The sequence below is a fragment of the Pseudophryne corroboree genome, chromosome 6 (genome assembly GCF_028390025.1).
Source record: "Pseudophryne corroboree isolate aPseCor3 chromosome 6, aPseCor3.hap2, whole genome shotgun sequence".
Classification (NCBI taxonomy): Eukaryota; Metazoa; Chordata; class Amphibia; order Anura; family Myobatrachidae; genus Pseudophryne; species Pseudophryne corroboree.
Window position 1 is genome coordinate 338,363,195 of NC_086449.1, and position 24,776 is coordinate 338,387,970.

General features: G+C 45.0%; 1 protein-coding gene across 1 annotated transcript in view; it reads right to left on the minus strand.

The window, feature by feature from the left end:
* Positions 1 to 23,128, minus strand: part of LOC134932228 (cholesterol side-chain cleavage enzyme, mitochondrial) — a 300,636-nt gene extending 277,508 nt beyond the window's left edge. Inside the window, exon 1 of the mRNA XM_063926454.1 lies at positions 22,881 to 23,128. Within this exon, the coding sequence (XP_063782524.1) occupies positions 22,881 to 23,128 (248 nt within the window). The remainder of the gene's footprint in view (positions 1 to 22,880) is intronic.
* Between the last annotated feature and the right edge of the window lie 1,648 nt (positions 23,129 to 24,776).

The window sequence follows — 24,776 nt, forward strand, 5'->3', positions numbered from 1 at the left end:
TACACAGCTATCTCTCACTCTACTCATATCTCTACATACAGTACACAGCTATCTCTCACTCTGCTCATCTCTCTACATACAATACACAGCTATCCCTCACTCTGCTCATCTCTCTACATACAGTACACAGCCAGGGCCGGCGCTACCCGCTCAGCAGAGTCCGCAAAGCAGGGAGGCGCAGTGCTGGAGAGGCGCTCTCCCTACTCTGCTGTGTGCGCTGTTGCTGCCGCTGCACCCGTTAGCAGTATGACAGCGCAGCGGCGCCGGCTTGGAGCTCCGCTCTTCAGTTAGTTGACACTTCTCCCGTCATTTCCTCCCTCACAGGAACCCCCCCCCCCCTTCCCCCACACACACGTCCTGCGTGCACACACACACTTACACCCGGCAACTCCATCCGCACAGGCTGTCTCTCCTCTCTGTCACTGCTTTATGTTGCTGCTTCTGAGACGTGATGTGCGGTGAAGAACATACTCTCTGCATTCCGATCTCTATGCCCTCCCCCCCCCTACATGCTGCAGGGGAAGGGAGGGGGGGGGGGGGGAGCTGTCAGTGTTCAGGGCAGCCCTACATCCTCAATAGTTAGTTTAACTATTTGCAATCCTTGATGTTTCCTACAGTAATTGCTCATGAATCATACTTACCGACATTCTGGCGAATGCTCCTGTTGCAAGTGTATCCTTCCGATTATTATTTTTTACCAGAGTGCTATAAGTATATATATATATATATATATATATATATATATCATATTTCCCTGCACATATGAAATATCAAAGAGTGCAAATGAAAAACTGAGATCTCTATTGTTCTATAGTAGTATTTAATATTTTATATATACAGCATTTTTCTCTGTGCATGCTAATATTTAATTTAAAAACAATAAGGGTCAATAATGAACATGCGAAAATCAGACAACACAAATGTCTATTGTTTTGTGACTGCATGCTCTATCTTCTTGCATCCACCCTATATGCACACGGTATACGTTTAGGAATCCCGGCAGTCGTAATGCCAACACCGAATCCCAACAGCCGTCACAATACCGACGACGGCACCCTGAAAAGATTAGGGTTAAGGTAAGGCTGCGGAAAGGGAGGGTTAGGGGGTAGGAGAGGTAGGTTAGGATGCTGAACTCACCCATTTCAGAATTGCTGCAATCGGGATGCCGGCGTCGGTATAATGACCGCCAACATCACGACCTCCAGCATTTCGTACTGATTCCATGCACACGCAAGGATGATGGTGAGTCAGTTGGTCAATTTTCACATACTATGATGGATGAAGTGGGCTGAGTATAAGACAGGAATAGCAATATGCCTGGTCTTAATCACAAAGGCATTCGCACCACAGCATTGTGTGTTTGCACGCTAGTAAGTGAGCATTAATAGCAGTAGCTAACAAAAGGAAAAACATGGAGGAAATAGTATTCTTTACAGCGCAGTTCTGACCTTGGAACTGCCTGAATCTTATCTCTGTTCATTCCAAATTAAAATAACTATGACTTTAAATGTTTATTAGGAATAATATGCACCCCCTATTTTTCTTTCTTTCCGTGATTAAAGCTTTGGAAACCCCCCCTTTAATTATTCTGAATTTGCCCCTGGCCTCCCCTCTCCCCTGCACCTGTATGACAGACAGGAAGCAGTGGCAGGCACTTTCAGTCTTCAGCACTGTTCCCCTCTTCGCTTCCCTCCTGTGGACATTATGTGTAAGGGGCAGTACTATGGTAGGTATCATGTGTAAGAGGTACTACTACTGCTCATCTCTCTACATATAATACACAGCTATCTCTCACTCTGCTCATCTCTCTACATACAGTACACAGCTATCTCTCACTCTGCTCATCTCTCTACATACAATACCCAGCTATCCCTCACTCTGCTCATCTCTCTACATACAGTACACAGCTATCCCTCACTGCTCATCTCTCTACATACAATACACAGCTATCTCTCACTCTGCTCATCTCTCTACATACAGTAAACCGCTATCCCTCACTCTGCTCATCTCTCTACATACAATACACAGCTATCTCTCACTCAGCTCATCTCTCTACATACAATACCCAGCTATCCCTCACTCTGCTCATCTCTCTACATACAGTACACAGCTATCTCTCACTCTGCTCATCTCTCTACATACAGTACACCGCTATCCCTCACTCTGCTCATCTCTCTACATACAATGCACAGCTATCCCTCACTCTGCTCATCTCTCTACATACAATACCCAGCTATCCCTCACTCTGCTCATCTCTCTACATACAATACACAGCTATCCCTCACTCTGCTCATCTCTCTACATACAATACACAGCTATCCCTCACTATGCTCATCTCTCTACATACAATACACAGCTATCCCTCACTCTGCTTATCTCTCTACATACAGTACACAGCCATATCTCACTCTGCTCATCTCTCTACATACAATACACAGCTATCTCTCACTATGCTCATCTCTCTACATACAATACACAGCTATCTCTCACTCTGCTCATCTCACTATATACAATACACAGCTATCTCTCACTCTGCTCATCTCTCTACATACAATACACAGCTATCCCTCACTCTGCTCATCTCTCTACATACAGTACACAGCTGTCCCTCACTCTGCTCATCTCTCTACATACAATACACAGCTATCTCTCACTCAGCTCATCTCTCTACATACAATACCCAGCTATCCCTCACTCTGCTCATCTCTCTACATACAATACACAACTATCCCTTACTCTGCTCATCTCTCTACATACAGTACACAGCTATCTCTCACTCTGCTCATCTCTCTACATACAGTACACCGCTATCCCTCACTCTGCTCATCTCTCTACATACAATACACAGCTATCTCTCATTCTGCTCATCTCTCTACATACAGTACACAGCTATCTCTCACTCTGCTCATCTCTCTACATACAATACACAGCTATCCCTCACTCTGCTCATCTCTCTACATACAATACACAGCTATCTCTCTCTCTGCTCATCTCTCTACATACAATACACAGCTATCTCTCACTCAGCTCATCTCTCTACATACAATACCCAGCTATCCCTCACTCTGCTCATCTCTCTACATACAATACACAACTATCCCTTACTCTGCTCATCTCTCTACATACAGTACACAGCTATCTCTCACTCTGCTCATCTCTCTACATACAGTACACCGCTATCCCTCACTCTGCTCATCTCTCTACATACAATACACAGCTATCTCTCATTCTGCTCATCTCTCTACATACAGTACACAGCTATCTCTCACTCTGCTCATCTCTCTACATACAATACACAGCTATCCCTCACTCTGCTCATCTCTCTACATACAATACACAGCTATCTCTCTCTCTGCTCATCTCTCTACATACAATACACAGCTATCTCTCACTCTGCTCATCTCTCTACATACAATACACAGCTATCTCTCACTCTGCTCATCTCTCTACATACAATACACAGCTATCTCTCACTCTGCTCATCTCTCTACATACAATACACAGCTATCCCTCACTCTGCTCATCTCTCTACATACAGTACACAGCTATCCCTCACTCTGCTCATCTCTCTACATACACTATCCAGCTATCTCTCACTCTGCTCATCTCTCTACATACAGTACACAGCTATCCCTCACTCTGCTCATCTCTCTACATACAATACACAGCTATCTTTCACTCTGCTCATCTCTCTACATACAATACACAGCTATCCCTCACTCTACTCATCTCTCTACATACAATACACAGCTATCCCTCACTCTGCTTATCTCTCTACATACAATACACAGCTCTCCCTCACTCTGGTCATCTCTCTACATACAATACACAGCTATCTCTCACTCTGCTCATCTAGTTTCTACATACAGTACACAGCTATCTCTCACTCTGCTCAACTCTCTACATACAATACACAGCTATCTCTCACTCTGCTCATCTCTCTACATACAATACACAGCTATCGCTCACTCTGCTCATCTCTCTACATACAATACACAGCTATCTCTCACTCTGCTCAACTCTCTACATACAATCCACAGCTATCTCTCACTCTGCTCATCTCTCTACATACAATACACAGCTGTCCCTCACTCTGCTCATCTCTCTACATACAATACACAGCTATCCCTCACTGCTCATCTCTCTACATATAATACACAGCTATCTCTCACTCTGCTCATCTAGTTTCTACATACAGTACACAGCTATCTCTCACTCTGCTCAACTCTCTACATACAATACACAACTATCCCTTACTCTGCTCATCTCTCTACATACAGTACACAGCTATCTCTCACTCTGCTCATCTCTCTACATACAGTACACCGCTATCCCTCACTCTGCTCATCTCTCTACATACAATACACAGCTATCTCTCATTCTGCTCATCTCTCTACATACAGTACACAGCTATCTCTCACTCTGCTCATCTCTCTACATACAATACACAGCTATCCCTCACTCTGCTCATCTCTCTACATACAATACACAGCTATCTCTCTCTCTGCTCATCTCTCTACATACAATACACAGCTATCTCTCACTCTGCTCATCTCTCTACATACAATACACAGCTATCTCTCACTCTGCTCATCTCTCTACATACAATACACAGCTATCTCTCACTCTGCTCATCTCTCTACATACAATACACAGCTATCCCTCACTCTGCTCATCTCTCTACATACAGTACACAGCTATCCCTCACTCTGCTCATCTCTCTACATACACTATCCAGCTATCTCTCACTCTGCTCATCTCTCTACATACAGTACACAGCTATCCCTCACTCTGCTCATCTCTCTACATACAATACACAGCTATCTTTCACTCTGCTCATCTCTCTACATACAATACACAGCTATCCCTCACTCTACTCATCTCTCTACATACAATACACAGCTATCCCTCACTCTGCTTATCTCTCTACATACAATACACAGCTCTCCCTCACTCTGCTCATCTCTCTACATACAATACACAGCTATCTCTCACTCTGCTCATCTAGTTTCTACATACAGTACACAGCTATCTCTCACTCTGCTCAACTCTCTACATACAATACACAGCTATCTCTCACTCTGCTCATCTCTCTACATACAATACACAGCTATCGCTCACTCTGCTCATCTCTCTACATACAATACACAGCTATCTCTCACTCTGCTCAACTCTCTACATACAATCCACAGCTATCTCTCACTCTGCTCATCTCTCTACATACAATACACAGCTGTCCCTCACTCTGCTCATCTCTCTACATACAATACACAGCTATCCCTCACTGCTCATCTCTCTACATATAATACACAGCTATCTCTCACTCTGCTCATCTAGTTTCTACATACAGTACACAGCTATCTCTCACTCTGCTCAACTCTCTACATACAATACACAGCTATCTCTCACTCTGCTCATCTCTCTACATACAATACACAGCTATCTCTCACTCTGCTCATCTCTCTACATACAGTACACCGCTATCCCTCACTCTGCTCATCTCTCTACATACAATACACAGCTATCTCTCATTCTGCTCATCTCTCTACATACAGTACACAGCTATCTCTCACTCTGCTCATCTCTCTACATACAATACACAGCTATCCCTCACTCTGCTCATCTCTCTACATACAATACACAGCTATCTCTCACTCAGCTCATCTCTCTACATACAATACCCAGCTATCCCTCACTCTGCTCATCTCTCTACATACAGTACACCGCTATCCCTCACTCTGCTCATCTCTCTACATACAATACACAGCTATCTCTCATTCTGCTCATCTCTCTACATACAGTACACAGCTATCTCTCACTCTGCTCATCTCTCTACATACAATACACAGCTATCCCTCACTCTGCTCATCTCTCTACATACAATACACAGCTATCTCTCACTCTGCTCATCTCTCTACATACAGTACACCGCTATCCCTCACTCTGCTCATCTCTCTACATACAATACACAGCTATCTCTCACTCTGCTCATCTCTCTACGTACAATACCCAGCTATCCCTCACTCTGCTCATCTCTCTACATACAGTACACAGTTATCCCTCACTCTGCTCATCTCTCTACATACAATACACAGCTATCCCTCACTGCTCATCTCTCTACATATAATACACAGCTATCTCTCACTCTGCTCATCTAGTTTCTACATACAATACACAGCTATCCCTCACTCTGCTCATCTCTCTACATACAATACCCAGCTATCCCTCACTCTGTTCATCTCTCTACATACAGTACACAGCTATCCTTTACTCTGCTCATCTCTCTACATACAGTACACAGCTATCTCTCACTCTGCTCATCTCTCTACATACAGTACACCGCTATCCCTCACTCTGCTCATCTCTCTACATACAATACACAGCTATCTCTCATTCTGCTCATCTCTCTACATACAGTACACAGCTATCTCTCACTCTGCTCATCTCTCTACATACAATACACAGCTATCCCTCACTCTGCTCATCTCTCTACATACAATACACAGCTATCTCTCACTCTGCTCATCTCTCTACATACAATACACAGCTATCTCTCACTCTGCTCATCTCTCTACATACAATACACAGCTATCTCTCACTCTGCTCATCTCTCTACATACAATTACACAGCTATCTCTCACTCTGCTCATCTCTCTACATACAATACACAGCTATCCCTCACTCTGCTCATCTCTCTACATACAGTACACAGCTATCCCTCACTCTGCTCATCTCTCTACATACAATATCCAGCTATCTCTCACTCTGCTCATCTCTCTACATACAGTACACAGCTATCCCTCACTCTGCTCATCTCTCTACATACAATACACTAGTGATGAGCGGGTTCGGTTTCTCGGAAACCGAACCCCCCCGAACTTCAGCCTTTTTTACACGGGTCCGAGGCAGGTTCGAACCTTCCCGCCTTGCTCGGCTAACCCGAGCGCGCCCGAACGTCATCATCCCGCTGTCGGATTCTCGCGAGGCTCGGATTCTACCGCGAGACTCGGATTCTATATAAGGAGCTGCGCGTCGCCGCCATTTTCACACGTGCATTGAGATTGATAGGGAGAGGACGTGGCTGGCGTCCTCTCCGTTTATAGAGAAGAGAGTAGAGAGTTAGAGACACTATTTGGTATTTACTAATTTTGGGGAGCATATTAGGACTGGAGTACTACTACTTGCTGATAGTGTGACCATTGACCACCAGTTTAATTAATCCGTTCTCTGCCTGAAAAAAAACGATACACAGTGTGACACAGTCACATACCATATCTGTGCTCAGCCTCAGTGTGCTGCATCATCATATGTAATACTGTATATCTGACTGTGCTGAGTGCTCACTGCTCACACAGCTTAATTGTGGGGGAGACTGGGGAGCAGTTAGAGCAGGAGTACATAAATAAATAATATATTTTAAGTACAGTGCACACTTTTGCTGCCAGAGTGCCACACTGCCAGTGTGACTGACCAGTGACCACACTGACCACCAGTATATTGTGATTGTCTGCTTAGGACGGAGTACTACTTGCTGATAGTGTGACCAGTGACCAGTGACCACCACCAGTTTAATTAATCCGTTCTCTGCCTGGAAAAAAAACGATACACAGTGTGACACAGTCACATACCATATCTGTGCTCAGCCCAGTGTGCTGCATCATATGTAATACTGTATATCATTATCTGACTGTGCTGAGTGCTCACTGCTCACACAGCTTAATTGTGGGGGAGACTGGGGAGCAGTTATAGCAGAAGTACATATTTTAAGTACAGTGCACACTTTTGCTGCCAGAGTGCCACTGCCAGTGTGACTGACCACTGACCACCAGTATATTGTGATTGTCTGCTGACCACCAGTATATTGTGATTGTCTGCCTGAAAAAGTTAAACACTCGTCGTGTGGTGTTTTTATAAACGCATTCTGCAGACAGTGTCCAGCAGGTCCGTCATTACATAATATATATACCTGTCCGGCTGCAGTACTAGTGTGATATATATATATATATATATATTTTAATTTTATCTCATTATCATCCAGTCTATATTAGCAGCAGACACAGTACGGTAGTCCACGGCTGTAGCTACCTCTGTGTCGGCAGTCGCTGGTCCATCCATAATTGTATACCACCTACCCGTGTTTTTTTTTTCTATCTTCTTGATACTAGTAGCTTACTTTAGGAGTCTGCAGTGCTGACAGACAGTGTCCAGCAGGTCCGTCATTACATAATATATATATACCTGTCCGGCTGCAGTACTAGTGTGATATATATATATATTTTAATTTTATCTCATTATCATCCAGTCTATATTAGCAGCAGACACAGTACGGTAGTCCACGGCTGTAGCTACCTCTGTGTCGGCAGTCGCTGGTCCATCCATAATTGTATACCACCTACCCGTGTTTTTTTTTTCTATCTTCTTGATACTAGTAGCTTACTTTAGGAGTCTGCAGTGCTGACAGACAGTGTCCAGCAGGTCCGTCATTACATAATATATATATACCTGTCCGGCTGCAGTACTAGTGTGATATATATATATATTTTATTTTTATCTCATTATCATCCAGTCTATATTAGCAGCAGACACAGTACGGTAGTCCACGGCTGTAGCTACCTCTGTGTCGGCAGTCGCTGGTCCATCCATAATTGTATACCACCTACCCGTGTTTTTTTTTTTCTATCTTCTTGATACTAGTAGCTTACTTTAGGAGTCTGCAGTGCTGACAGACAGTGTCCAGCAGGTCCGTCATTACATAATATATATATACCTGTCCGGCTGCAGTACTAGTGTGATATATATATATATTTTAATTTTATCTCATTATCATCCAGTCTATATTAGCAGCAGTCACAGTACGGTAGTCCACGGCTGTAGCTACCTCTGTGTCGGCAGTTGCTGGTCCATCCATAATTGTATACCACCTACCCGTGGTTTTTTTTTCTATCTTCTTGATACTAGTAGCTTACTTTAGGAGTCTGCAGTGCTGACAGACAGTGTCCAGCAGGTCCGTCATTACATAATATATATATACCTGTCCGGCTGCAGTACTAGTGTGATATATATATATATTTTATTTTTATCTCATTATCATCCAGTCTATATTAGCAGCAGACACAGTACGGTAGTCCACGGCTGTAGCTACCTCTGTGTCGGCAGTCGCTGGTCCATCCATAATTGTATACCACCTACCCGTGGTTTTTTTTTCTATCTTCTTGATACTAGTAGCTTACTTTAGGAGTCTGCAGTGCTGACAGACAGTGTCCAGCAGGTCCGTCATTACATAATATATATATACCTGTCCGGCTGCAGTACTAGTGTGATATATATATATATATATATTTTAATTTTATCTCATTATCATCCAGTCTATATTAGCAGCAGACACAGTACGGTAGTCCACGGCTGTAGCTACCTCTGTGTCGGCAGTCGCTGGTCCATCCATAATTGTATACCACCTACCCGTGTTTTTTTTTTCTATCTTCTTGATACTAGTAGCTTACTTTAGGAGTCTGCAGTGCTGACAGACAGTGTCCAGCAGGTCCGTCATTACATAATATATATATACCTGTCCGGCTGCAGTACTAGTGTGACATATATATATATTTTATTTTTATCTCATTATCATCCAGTCTATATTAGCAGCAGACACAGTACGGTAGTCCACGGCTGTAGCTACCTCTGTGTCGGCAGTCGCTGGTCCATCCATAATTGTATACCACCTACCCGTGTTTTTTTTTTCTATCTTCTTGATACTAGTAGCTTACTTTAGGAGTCTGCAGTGCTGACAGACAGTGTCCAGCAGGTCCGTCATTACATAATATATATATACCTGTCCGGCTGCAGTACTAGTGTGATATATATATATATTTTATTTTTATCTCATTATCATCCAGTCTATATTAGCAGCAGACACAGTACGGTAGTCCACGGCTGTAGCTTCCTCTGTGTCGGCAGTCGCTCATCCATCCATAATTGTATACCACCTACCCGTGGTTTTTTTTTCTATCTTCTTGATACTAGTAGCTTACTTTAGGAGTCTGCAGTGCTGACAGACAGTGTCCAGCAGGTCCGTCATTACATAATATATATATACCTGTCCGGCTGCAGTACTAGTGTGATATATATATATATATATTTTATTTTTATCTCATTATCATCCAGTCTATATTAGCAGCAGACACAGTACGGTAGTCCACGGCTGTAGCTACCTCTGTGTCGGCAGTCGCTGGTCCATCCATAATTGTATACCACCTACCCGTGTTTTTTTTTTTCTATCTTCTTGATACTAGTAGCTTACTTTAGGAGTCTGCAGTGCTGACAGACAGTGTCCAGCAGGTCCGTCATTACATAATATATATATACCTGTCCGGCTGCAGTACTAGTGTGATATATATATATATTTTATTTTTATCTCATTATCATCCAGTCTATATTAGCAGCAGACACAGTACGGTAGTCCACGGCTGTAGCTACCTCTGTGTCGGCAGTCGCTCGTCCATCCATAAGCATACTAGTATCCATCCATCTCCATTGTTTACCTGAGGTGCCTTTTAGTTGTGCCTATTAAAATATGGAGAACAAAAATGTTGAGGTTCCAAAAATAGGGAAAGATCAAGATCGACTTCCACCTCGTGCTGAAGCTGCTGCCACTAGTCATGGCCGAGACGATGAAATGCCAGCAACGTCGTCTGCCAAGGCCGATGCCCAATGTCATAGTACAGAGCATGTAAAATCCAAAACACCAAATATCAGTAAAAAAAGGACTCAAAAATCTAAAATAAAATTGTCGGAGGAGAAGCGTAAACTTGCCAATATGCCATTTACCACACGGAGTGGCAAGGAACGGCTGAGGCCCTGGCCTATGTTCATGGCTAGTGGTTCAGCTTCACATGAGGATGGAAGCACTCAGCCTCTCGCTAGAAAAAAGAAAAGACTCAAGCTAGCAAAAGCACAGCAAAGAACTGTGCGTTCTTCGAAATCCCAAATCCACAAGGAGAGTCCAATTGTGTCGGTTGCGATGCCTGACCTTCCCAACACTGGACGTGAAGAGCATGCGCCTTCCACCATTTGCACGCCCCCCGCAAGTGCTGGAAGGAGCACCCGCAGTCCAGTTCCTGATAGTCATATTGAAGATGTCAGTGTTGAAGTACACCAGGATGAGGAGGATATGGGTGTTGCTGGCGCTGGGGAGGAAATTGACAAGGAGGATTCTGATGGTGAGGTGGTTTGTTTAAGTCAGGCACCCGGGGAGACACCTGTTGTCCGTGGGAGGAATAGGGCCATTGACATGCCTGGTGAAAATACCAAAAAAATCAGCTCTTCGGTGTGGAAGTATTTCAACAGAAATGCGGACAACATTTGTCAAGCCGTGTGTTGCCTTTGTCAAGCTGTAATAAGTAGGGGTAAGGACGTTAACCACCTCGGAACATCCTCCCTTATACGTCACCTGCAGCGCATTCATAATAAGTCAGTGACAAGTTCAAAAACTTTGGGCGACAGCGGAAGCAGTCCACTGACCAGTAAATCCCTTCCTCTTGTAACCAAGCTCACGCAAACCACCCCACCAACTCCCTCAGTGTCAATTTCCTCCTTCCCCAGGAATGCCAATAGTCCTGCAGGCCATGTCACTGGCAATTCTGACGAGTCCTCTCCTGCCTGGGATTCCTCCGATGCATCCTTGCGTGTAACGCCTACTGCTGCTGGCGCTGCTGTTGTTGCTGCTGGGAGTCGATGGTCATCCCAGAGGGGAAGTCGTAAGACCACTTTTACTACTTCCACCAAGCAATTGACTGTCCAACAGTCCTTTGCGAGGAAGATGAAATATCACAGCAGTCATCCTGCTGCAAAGCGGATAACTGAGGCCTTGGCATCCTGGGTGGTGAGAAACGTGGTTCCGGTATCCATCATTACTGCAGAGCCAACTAGAGACTTGTTGGAGGTACTGTGTCCCCGGTACCAAATACCATCTAGGTTCCATTTCTCTAGGCAGGCGATACCGAAAATGTACACAGACCTCAGAAAAAGACTCACCAGTGTCCTAAAAAATGCAGCTGTACCCAATGTCCACTTAACCACGGACATGTGGACAAGTGGAGCAGGGCAGGGTCAGGACTATATGACTGTGACAGCCCACTGGGTAGATGTATGGACTCCCGCCGCAAGAACAGCAGCGGCGGCACCAGTAGCAGCATCTCGCAAACGCCAACTCTTTCCTAGGCAGGCTACGCTTTGTATCACCGGTTTCCAGAATACGCACACAGCTGAAAACCTCTTACGGCAACTGAGGAAGATCATCGCGGAATGGCTTACCCCAATTGGACTCTCCTGTGGATTTGTGGCATCGGACAACGCCAGCAATATTGTGTGTGCATTAAATTTGGGCAAATTCCAGCACGTCCCATGTTTTGCACATACCTTGAATTTGGTGGTGCAGAATTATTTAAAAAACGAGAGGGGCGTGCAAGAGATGCTGTCGGTGGCCAGAAGAATTGCGGGACACTTTCGGCGTACAGGCACCACGTACAGAAGACTGGAGCACCACCAAAAACGCCTGAACCTGCCCTGCCATCATCTGAAGCAAGAAGTGGTAACGAGGTGGAATTCAACCCTATATATGCTTCAGAGGTTGGAGGAGCAGCAAAAGGCCATTCAAGCCTATACAATTGAGCACGATATAGGAGGTGGAATGCACCTGTCTCAAGCGCAGTGGAGAATGATTTCAACGTTGTGCAAGGTTCTGCTGCCCTTTGAACTTGCCACACGTGAAGTCAGTTCAGACACTGCCAGCCTGAGTCAGGTCATTCCCCTCATCAGGCTTTTGCAGAAGAAGCTGGAGACATTGAAGGAGGAGCTAACACAGAGCGATTCCGCTAGGCATGTGGGACTTGTGGATGGAGCCCTTAATTCGCTTAACAAGGATTCACGGGTGGTCAATCTGTTGAAATCAGAGCACTACATTTTGGCCACCGTGCTCGATCCTAGATTTAAAACCTACCTTGGATCTCTCTTTCCGGCAGACACAAGTCTGCTGGGGTTCAAAGACCTGCTGGTGAGAAAATTGTCAAGTCAAGCGGAACGCGACCTGTCAACATCTCCTCCTTCACATTCTCCCGCAACTGGGGGTGCGAGGAAAAGGCTCAGAATTCCGAGCCCACCCGCTGGCGGTGATGCAGGGCAGTCTGGAGCGACTGCTGATGCTGACATCTGGTCCGGACTGAAGGACCTGCCAACGATTACGGACATGTCGTCTACTGGCACTGCATATGATTCTCTCCCCATTGAAAGAATGGTGGAGGATTATATGAGTGACCGCATCCAAGTAGGCACGTCAGACAGTCCGTACTTATACTGGCAGGAAAAAGAGGCAATTTGGAGGCCCTTGCACAAACTGGCTTTATTCTACCTAAGCTGCCCTCCCACAAGTGTGTACTCCGAAGAGTGTTAATGTGCCGCCGCTCACCTTGTCAGCAATCGGCGTACGAGGTTACTTCCAGAAAATGTGGAGAAGATGATGTTCATTAAAATGAATTATAATCAATTCCTCCGTGGAGACATTGACCAGCAGCAATTGCCTCCACAAAGTACACAGGGAGCTGAGATGGTGGATTCCAGTGGGGACGAATTGATAATCTGTGAGGAGGGGGATGTACACGGTGATATATCGGAGGATGATGATGAGGTGGACATCTTGCCTCTGTAGAGCCAGTTTGTGCAAGGAGAGATTAATTGCTTCTTTTTGGTGGGGGTCCAAACCAACCCGTCATTTCAGTCACAGTCGTGTGGCAGACCCTGTCACTGAAATGATGGGTTGGTTATAGTGTGCATGTCCTGTTTATACAACATAAGGGTGGGTGGGAGGGCCCAAGGACAATTCCATCTTGCACCTCTTTTTTCTTTAATTTTTCTTTGCGTCATGTGCTGTTTGGGGAGTATTTTTTTGAAGGGCCATCCTGCGTGACACTGCAGTGCCACTCCTAGATGGGCCAGGTGTTTGTGTCGGCCACTAGGGTCGCTTAGCTTACTCACACAGCTACCTCATTGCGCCTCTTTTTTTCTTTGCGTCATGTGCTGTTTGGGGAGTGTTTTTTGGAAGGGCCATCCTGCGTGACACTGCAGTGCCACTCCTAGATGGGCCAGGTGTTTGTGTCGGCCACTAGGGTCGCTTAGCTTACTCACACAGCTACCTCATTGCGCCTCTTTTTTTCTTTGCGTCATGTGCTGTTTGGGGAGTGTTTTTTGGAAGGGCCATCCTGCGTGACACTGCAGCGCCACTCCTAGATGGGCCAGGTGTTTGTGTCGGCCACTAGGGTCGCTTAGCTTACTCACACAGCTACCTCATTGCGCCTCTTTTTTTCTTTGCATCATGTGCTGTTTGGGGAGTGTTTTTTGGAAGGGCCATCCTGCGTAACACTGCAGTGCCACTCCTAGATGGGCCAGGTGTTTGTGTCGGCCACTAGGGTCGCTTAGCTTACTCACACAGCTACCTCATTGCGCCTCTTTTTTTCTTTGCGTCATGTGCTGTTTGGGGAGTGTTTTTTGGAAGGGCCATCCTGCGTGACACTGCAGTGCCACTCCTAGATGGGCCAGGTGTTTGTGTCGGCCACTAGGGTCGCTTAGCTTACTCACACAGCTACCTCATTGCGCCTCTTTTTTTCTTTGCGTCATGTGCTGCTGTTTGGGGAGTTTTTTTTGGAAGGGCCATCCTGCGTGACACTGCAGTGCCACTCCTAGATGGGCCAGGTGTTTGTGTCGGCCACTTGGGTCGCTTAGCTTAGTCATCCAGCGACCTCGGTGCAAATTTTAGGACTAAAAATAATATTGTGAGGTGTGAGGTGTTCAGAATAGACTGAAAATGAGTGGAAATTATGGTTTTTGAGGTTAATAATACTTTGGGATCAAAATGACCCCCAAATTCTATGATTTAAGCTGTTTTTTAGGGTTTTTTGAAAAAAACACCCGAATCCAAAACACACCCGAATCCGACAAAAAAAATTCGGTGAGGTTTTGCCAAAATGCGGTCGAACCCAAAACACGGCCGCGGAACCGAACCCAAAACCAAAACACAAAACCCGAAAAATTTCAAGTGCACATCTCTACAATACAGAGCTATCTCTCACTCTGCTCATCTCTCTACATACAATACACAGCTATCCCTCACTCTGCTCATCTCTACATAGAGTACACAGCTATCCCTCACTCTGCTCATCTCTCTACATACAATACACAGCTATCCCTCACTCTACTCTTCTCTCTACATAAAATACACAGCTATCCCTCACTCTGCTTATCTCTCTACATACAATACACAGCTGTCCCTCACTCTGCTCATCTCTCTACATACAATACACAGCTATCCCTCACTGCTCATCTCTCTACATATAATACACAGCTATCTCTCACTCTGCTCATCTAGTTTCTTTCTACATACAATACACAGCTATCCCTCACTCTGCTCATCTCTCTACATACAATACCCAGCTATCCCTCACTCTGCTCATCTCTCTACATACAGTACACAGCTATCCCTTACTCTGCTCATCTCTCTACATACAGTACACAGCTATCTCTCACTCTGCTCATCTCTCTACATACAGTACACTGCTATCCCTCACTCTGCTCATCTCTCTACATACAATACACAGCTATCTCTCATTCTGCTCATCTCTCTACATACAGTACACAGCTATCTCTCACTCTGCTCATCTCTCTACATACAATACCCAGCTATCTCTCACTGCTCATCTCTCTACATACAGTACACAGCTATCTCTCACTCTGTTCATCTCTCTACATACAATACACAGCTATCCCTCACTCTGCTCATCTCTCTACATACAATACACAGCTATCTCTCACTCTGCTCATCTCTCTACATACAATACACAGCTATCCCTCACTCTGCTCATCTCTCTACATACAATACACAGCTATCTCTCACTCAGCTCATCTCTCTACATACAATACACAGCTATCCCTCACTCTGCTCATCTCTCTACATACAGTACACAGCTTTCCCTTACTCTGCTCATCTCTCTACATACAGTACACAGCTATCTCTCACTCTGCTCATCTCTCTACATACAGTACACCGCTATCCCTCACTCTGCTCATCTCTCTACATACAATACACAGCTATCTCTCATTCTGCTCATCTCTCTACATACAGTACACAGCTATCTCTCACTCTGCTCATCTCTCTACATACAATACACAGCTATCCCTCACTCTGCTCATCTCTCTACATACAATACACAGCTATCTCTCACTCAGCTCATCTCTCTACATACAATACACAGCTATCCCTCACTCTGCTCATCTCTCTACATACAGTACACAGCTTTCCCTTACTCTGCTCATCTCTCTACATACAGTACACAGCTATCTCTCACTCTGCTCATCTCTCTACATACAGTACACCGCTATCCCTCACTCTGCTCATCTCTCTACATACAATACACAGCTATCTCTCATTCTGCTCATCTCTCTACATACAGTACACAGCTATCTCTCACTCTGCTCATCTCTCTACATACAATACACAGCTATCCCTCACTCTGCTCATCTCTCTACATACAATACACAGCTATCTCTCACTCTGCTCATCTCTCTACATACAATACACAGCTATCTCTCACTCTGCTCATCTCTCTACATACAATACACAGCTATCTCTCACTCTGCTCATATCTCTACATACAATACACAGCTATCCCTCACTCTGCTCATCTCTCTACATACAATACACAGCTATCTCTCACTCTGCTCATCTCACTATATACAATACACAGCTATCTCTCACTCTGCTCATCTCTCTACATACAATACACAGCTATCCCTCACTCTGCTCATCTCTCTACATACAGTACACAGCTATCCCTCACTCTGCTCATCTCTCTACATACAATATCCAGCTATCTCTCACTCTGCTCATCTCTCTACATACAATACACAGCTATCCCTCACTCTGCTCATCTCTCTACATACAGTACACAGCTATCTCTCACTCTGCTCATCTCTCTACATACAATACACAGCTATCTCTCACTCTGCTCATCTCTCTACATACAATACACAGCTATCCCTCACTCTGCTCATCTCTCTACATACAGTACACAGCTATCTCTCACTCTGCTCATCTCTCTACATACAATACACAGCTATCCCTCACTCTGCTCATCTCTCTACATACAGTACACAGCTATCCCTCACTCTGCTCATCTCTCTACATACAGTACACAGCCATATCTCACTCTGCTCATCTCTATACATACAATACACAGCTATCTCTCACTATGCTCATCTCTCTACATACAATACACAGCTATCTCTCACTCTGCTCATCTCACTATATACAATACACAGCTATCTCTCACTCTGCTCATCTCTCTACATACAGTACACAGCTATCCCTTACTCTGCTCATCTCTCTACATACAATACACAGCTATCTCTCACTCAGCTCATCTCTCTACATACAATACCCAGCTATCTCTCACTCTGCTCATCTCTCTACATACAATACCCAGCTATCTCTCACTGCTCATCTCTCTACATACAGTACACAGCTATCTCTCACTCTGCTCATCTCTCTACATACAATGCACAGCTATCCCTCACTCTGCTCATCTCTCTACATACAATACCCAGCTATCCCTCACTCTGCTCATCTCTCTACATACAATACACAGCTATCCCTCACTCTGCTCATCTCTCTACATACAATACACAGCTATCCCTCACTATGCTCATCTCTCTACATACAATACACAGCTATCCCTCACTCTGCTTATCTCTCTACATACAGTACACAGCCATATCTCACTCTGCTCATCTCTATACATACAATACACAGCTATCTCTCACTATGCTCATCTCTCTACATACAATACACAGCTATCTCTCACTCTGCTCATCTCACTATATACAATACACAGCTATCTCTCACTCTGCTCATCTCTCTACATACAATACACAGCTATCCCTCACTCTGCTCATCTCTCTACATACAGTACACAGCTATCCCTCACTCTGCTCATCTCTCTACATACAATATCCAGCTATCTCTCACTCTGCTCATCTCTCTACATACAATACACAGCTATCCCTCACTCTGCTCATCTCTCTACATACAGTACACAGCTATCTCTCACTCTGCTCATCTCTCTACATACAATACACAGCTATCTCTCACTCTGCTCATCTCTCTACATACAATACACAGCTATCCCTCACTCTGCTCATCTCTCTACATACAGTACACAGCTATCTCTCACTCTGCTCATCTCTCTACATACAATACACAGCTATCCCTCACTCTGCTCATCTCTCTACATACAGTACACAGCTATCCCTCACTCTGCTCATCTCTCTACATACAATATACAGCTATCCCTCACTCTGCTCATCTCTACATAGAGTACACAGCTATCTCTCACTCTGCTCATCTCTCTACATACAGTACACAGCTATCCCTCACTCTGCTCATCTCTCTACATACAGTACACAGCTATCCCTCACTCTGCTCATCTCTCTACATACAATACACAGCTATCCCTCACTCTACTCATCTCTCTACATACAATACACAGCTATCCCTCACTCTGCTCATCTCTCTACATACAATACACAGCTGTCCCTCACTCTGCTCATCTCTCTACATACAATACACAGCTATCCCTCACTGCTCATCTCTCTACATATAATACACAGCTATCTCTCACTCTGCTCATCTCTCTACATACAGTACACAGCTATCTCTCACTCTGCTCATCTCTCTACATACAGTACACAGCTATCCCTCACTCTGCTCATCTCTCTACATACAATACACAGCTATCCCTCACTCTGTTCATCTCTCTACATACAGTACACAGCTATCTCTCACTCTGCTCATCTCTCTACATACAATACACAGCTATCCCTCACTGCTCATCTCTCTACATATAATACACAGCTATCTCTCACTCTGCTCATCTAGTTTCTACATACAATACACAGCTATCTCTCACTCTGCTCATCTCTCTACATACAGTACACAGCTATCTCTCACTCTGCTCATCTCTCTACATACAGTACACAGCTATCCCTCACTCTGCTCATCTCTCTACATACAATACACAGCTATCCCTCACTGCTCATCTCTCTACATATAATACACAGCTATCTCTCACTCTGCTCATCTCTCTACATACAGTACACAGCTATCTCTCACTCTGCTCATCTCTCTACATACAGTACACAGCTATCCCTCACTCTGCTCATCTCTCTACATACAATACACAGCTATCCCTCACTGCTCATCTCTCTACATATAATACACAGCTATCTCTCACTCTGCTCATCTCTCTACATACAGTACACAGCTATCTCTCACTCTGCTCATCTCTCTACATACAATACCCAGCTATCCCTCACTCTGCTCATCTCTCTACATACAGTACACAGCTATCCCTCACTCTGCTCATCTCTCTACATACAATACACAGCTATCCCTCACTCTGTTCATCTCTCTACATACAGTACACAGCTATCCCTCACTCTGATCATCTCTCTACTTACAATACACAGCTATCTCTCACTCGGCTCATCTCTGTACGTACAGTACATAGCTATTTCTTACTCTGTCCATCTCTCTATGGAGTCTATTCAGTTGGTTAAAGTGCAGTCCCTGACTTCTCCAGCCGATCCCTCGATCTGTGCCTTAATCGCATCACCATACTTTAGTATGGTAAATGCGATCCATGACGGAATGGAAAGCTCATCTTTCCGCTTCTCCAGGGTGTTCAGATTCACCATCTCAGGATAACATATTCTAATCTGTAGTGCGCTTGCTCTGCCCTCCAAACTCCCAGCAACAACTGCTGCCTCCCGGGACCTCAGCCGCCGGCGCAAGTGCAGAAGGGACCCATCAGCTGACTCACGCTTCGCAGAGAGGTTCATAGGAGAAGAGAGCATCCCGGAGCCCTGGATACCGGATTGCATCGCTGGAAGGATAAGTATACATGACTTGCTACTTATCAAACCTATATATCGCATCCAACTCACTTAGTGACAGGTAACAATTCACTTTTCGTTTTCTACATGAATAGACCCCCTATATACAATACACAGCTATCTCTCACTCTGCTCATCTTTCTACATACAATACACAGGCATTTCTTAAGTTGGGTACACGCTAGGCGAAATGCTCCATGAGCGATATCATCATTTTTTTCCCTTGAACTCCCAGGCAAACAATATAGGGCCTAATTCAGACCTGCTCACACGCAGGCTATTTTTGCACTGCTGCAACCAGGTAATTGCCTCGTACAGTGGGAGGGGGTAAGGGCATTGCAGGGGTGCGATGGGCTGTGCAGTGAGCTGCACAAACAAAAGTTTGTGCAGTTTCTGCATAGCCCAGGACTTACTCAGATGCAGCGATGATCGAGGCCGGCTGTGACGTCAGGATCTTTCTTTTGCAATGGCTGGGCACGCCTGCATTTTTCACAACACTCCCAGTCTGCGCATTGCGAGTCACACACATGCGCAGTTCAGACCCATTAGCACGGCTGCAAGAAAATGCAGTGTGCGAACGGGTCTGAATGAGGCCCCATAGTGCATACACACTGAACAATATCGCTAATGATATCGTTCAGTGACGTCTGCCGGCCCCCACCCGAACATGCAGTTTTGGGCCAAATTTTACTTGCATGTACAGATGACAGAACTCCCGACCAGCGGGAGCGCACATCGGTAATGATAGTGTGAGGACACTCTGGATGATTTTACAAACGATATTACTCAGAAGGGTCAAAATGAGCAATATAATTTAAAATATCGCCTAGTGTGTCCCCATCTTTACTCTGTCCATCTCTTTATGGGCGGGATCTACTAATATACATTGGGGGCCATCGCAGCGATTCTAACTGCATACAGTATGTATTAACATATGCTACTAGTATCGCAATGCAATGACAGAGGTCCCCTGCGATACCTGGTGGTCTGGAGGAGAGGGTGTACGGGGGTCTCCGTCACCTCCAACCCTGGGATTCTATAGGGTATCGCCATAAAAAGCTAGCGATACCTTCTGCATCGATAAGCAGGGCGGATGGAGGTTAGTACATTTGAAAATGCGGTAAAAACCCCCAAAATGGGCATTTTACCACATTTTTCCTTTAGAACATCCTGCCCTATATACAATACACAGCTACAGTATATCTCACTCTGCTCCTCTTTCTACATGCAATATACAGCTATATCCCGCTCTGCTTGAATTCACATAAGATAAACAACTATCTCTCACTCTTTTCATGGCTCTACATAAGATCATACTTGCCATACTTGCCTGCTCTCCCACTCTTCCCACTTTTCTGGTAGTTCCCAGCACCCCCGGCAGAGTGGTTGGATTTATCGTATCTTGCCCACTTACTAGTAAAGTGGGCAGGATGGGGAGACAATGGCAGTAACTGCAGCTCTGTATGGAGGGAGCGGGGCGAAAATGACACGAATAGCGTCATTTTAGCCCTGATTCCTCAAAGACCTGCAATTTGCTGCATTTTGTTGAAGTGGCCAGCAGTGTCTCCTCGGGCTCCTTCTGGAGAGGAGCAACAAAATGTTGGCAAGTATACTTACAGCTTTCTCTCATCATGCCTATCTATGATGCATATTCATTACTAAGCTCCATTGGCCCCGGTTAATTTGGTATCTGTAAGATGCGTCAGTGGATACCAAACTACCAGAGCAATTCATTATTGCTCCAATACAGGAACAGCCGCAGCTGTCCTAGTGAGCCTTAACACAGCTACTTTCGCCACTAATGCATGCACACGGAGAGAGAGGGAGGGAGGAGAAGGAGGGATCCAAATCGATTCTCCTTCCCATAAGAAGGAACAGGGCTCTAGGAGTTAACATCATCTGATTATGGCATCAGTCCCTGCAATCACACTTGATGATTAATGCTGTTTTAGAAGAACTGTGTACAGTTTTGCGACTGTCACATTGAATAGGGATCAGTATGATATCCCGGCGGTCAGGAGACTGACGCCGGGATCCCAACAGCTAGGATACCGGTGGTAAGCACAGCGTATCCCCTCGTGGGTTTGCTGCGCCCGCCACGCTTCGGGCCTGGTGCGGATTTCAGCCAGTGGTCGGGATTCCGACAGAGATTCCGGCGTTGGTATCCTGGCAGCCGGAAAATTGAATGCCTCCCCACTGAACAGCCTTGTTACTCCAATATATCTTATAGACACGGAAATGATGATAGAACTGAATGATAAATAGACCCTTACATAACATCTCTCTGTGTAAGATATACATACTGTATATAATTATATTATGGCCCATGTGTAAAGTAATAGCCTACGAGTTGCAGAAACTGGCATGATTCTGGCGATATATAGTAGCCAGTTGATTTAAAACAGCAATTATTTAACAAGCAAAACAATCAGTGGATTTGCCATTTAAATTATTTCCACTTCAAATCTACGGGCTGAATTGCCAGAATTGCGCCGGTTCCAGCAACTAACCGGCTGTTACATATGAGCCTACAGTATATATTTTGTAAAGGTTGTAATGGATGTAATGGTTTCAAACACTGCTCAAACGTCTATAGAAAATACATGGATATATTTCACATACCTTGATACAAGTTATATTTAATTTACTCTACAGCTCTCTTTCTCTTTTCTATACATAGCCATCTCTTACAGTCTAAAAAAAATCACTACAGTAGTACATCCATCCATTAGTCCTCTCTTTTTAGAAAACACAGTTCTGTCTCTCTTAGTTTCTGATTACCAGCTGCACTTCAATTGTAATATTATTTGAATCCATTCCTCTGGTACCAGCTGACAAATCATAGGCCAACGCCGACCTCAACCCCACAAGAGAAAAGGCTCCAATACCTGTATATAGGTCCAAAGCGCTGATAATTTTCCACCATCAGATGATGAATATTGTGGAATCCGTCCTTTCTCCAGAAATGATATAAACCTTGCCATCCTTTCTTCCAGTCACCAGGCAGCTGGTCATAGGGCAAGGGAGTTGCCCCAGTTTTGTTGCTGACCCCTGCAGAGCCCTCACTGACCAGTGAATGATACTTCAGCAGGCTAGAGGTGGAAGGGAGAACACACAGCCTACGGATAAGTAACATGTTGTTTGTCGGTTGGAGGGTGCAGGGGTCTCTTATAGAGCTGCAGAAAACGTGAAGGACACAAGGAGGAGAGTGAGGGACATGTCCCTGAGCTGGGGGAGATTTCAGGGTTATAGCTGTATACAGAGAAGGGGGAAGCTTTTTCTAGGAGAGATTATGAATGAAAGTTTTATCTATAAATATGCATTTTCTATAACCACAGTAGAATGCTGACTTAGGTTTTTTATTAAACAGGAAGAAACCTAAAGAACTCTAATTTCAGATAAATAAAGCATTGTGAGTATATATTCCCATGTATTTTAAATAGATATAATTTGTTTCTTATTAAGAGGCCTGTTTATTAACATTATTTTTACTAAAATAATGTGAAAAAGGGTGTTTTCACACCCTTTTCACATTACTTTAGTATTACTCCAATGTATTGAAAGGCATTCGGAGCAGTTTTCATGAAAAACTGCTCCAAACCCTTTAATTGTAATTTTTTTGTGGGGACCGGACTCTGGTGATCAGCTATGTGTGCCCGATGGACACACACGCTGATTACTGTCTCAAACAAAAAAAAAGTAAAAAAACCCAAAACATACTTACCAGTACTAGGAGCAGGTGATTGGTGCTCCTGCAGGGCTGCCGAGTGCCGGGTTCTCCATATGCTACGCTGTGACCCCCGGTGCAGTAAAGTGATGCTGTAAAATGGCAGCTCACTTTACAGTATCGGGGTCACAGCAGCACACTGGATCCGGCAGCCCTGCAGCCCTGCAGGAGAAGCTATTACCGGCCCCCTGGACTGGTAAGTATATTTAGAGTGCGGGGGGGGGGGGGTGTCTGCGGTGCACTTTAGTTGTGACAGGGAAGGGGGGTGACCTGGCGGCAGTAGCAGCGAAGTCGGCGGTAGCGGCACATGTGCAGCAGGACATTGGGGTATTTTTCCTGAAAAATACTCCGATGATGCTGCTGATTGTCATTGCAGGGACAGAGCTTGCGATGCAATCACTTTTCTCTATCGTCCTAGTGGATGCTGGGGTTCCTGAAAGGACCATGGGGAATAGCGGCTCCGCAGGAGACAGGGCACAAAAAGTAAAGCTTTAGGATCAGGTGGTGTGCACTGGCTCCTCCCCCTATGACCCTCCTCCAAGCCAGTTAGATTTTTGTGCCCGGCCGAGAAGGGTGCAATCTAGGTGGCTCTCCTAAAGAGCTGCTTAGGAAAGTTTAGCTTAGGTTTTTTATTTTACAGTGAGTCCTGCTGGCAACAGGATCACTGCAACGAGGGACTTAGGGGAGAAGAAGTGAACTCACCTGCGTGCAGGATGGATTGGCTTCTTGGCTACTGGACATCAGCTCCAGAGGGACGATCACAGGTACAGCCTGGATGGTCACCGGAGCCTTGCCGCCGGCCCCCTTGCAGATGCTGAAGTAAGAAGAGGTCCAGAATCGGCGGCAGAAGACTCCTCAGTCTTCTAAAGGTAGCGCACAGCACTGCAGCTGTGCGCCATTTTCCTCTCAGCACACTTCACACGGCAGTCACTGAGGGTGCAGGGCGCTGGGAGGGGGGCGCCCTGGGAGGCAAATGAATACCTATTTTGGCTAAAAATACCTCACATATAGCCTCCGGAGGCTATATGGAGATATTTAACCCCTGCCAGAATCCGTT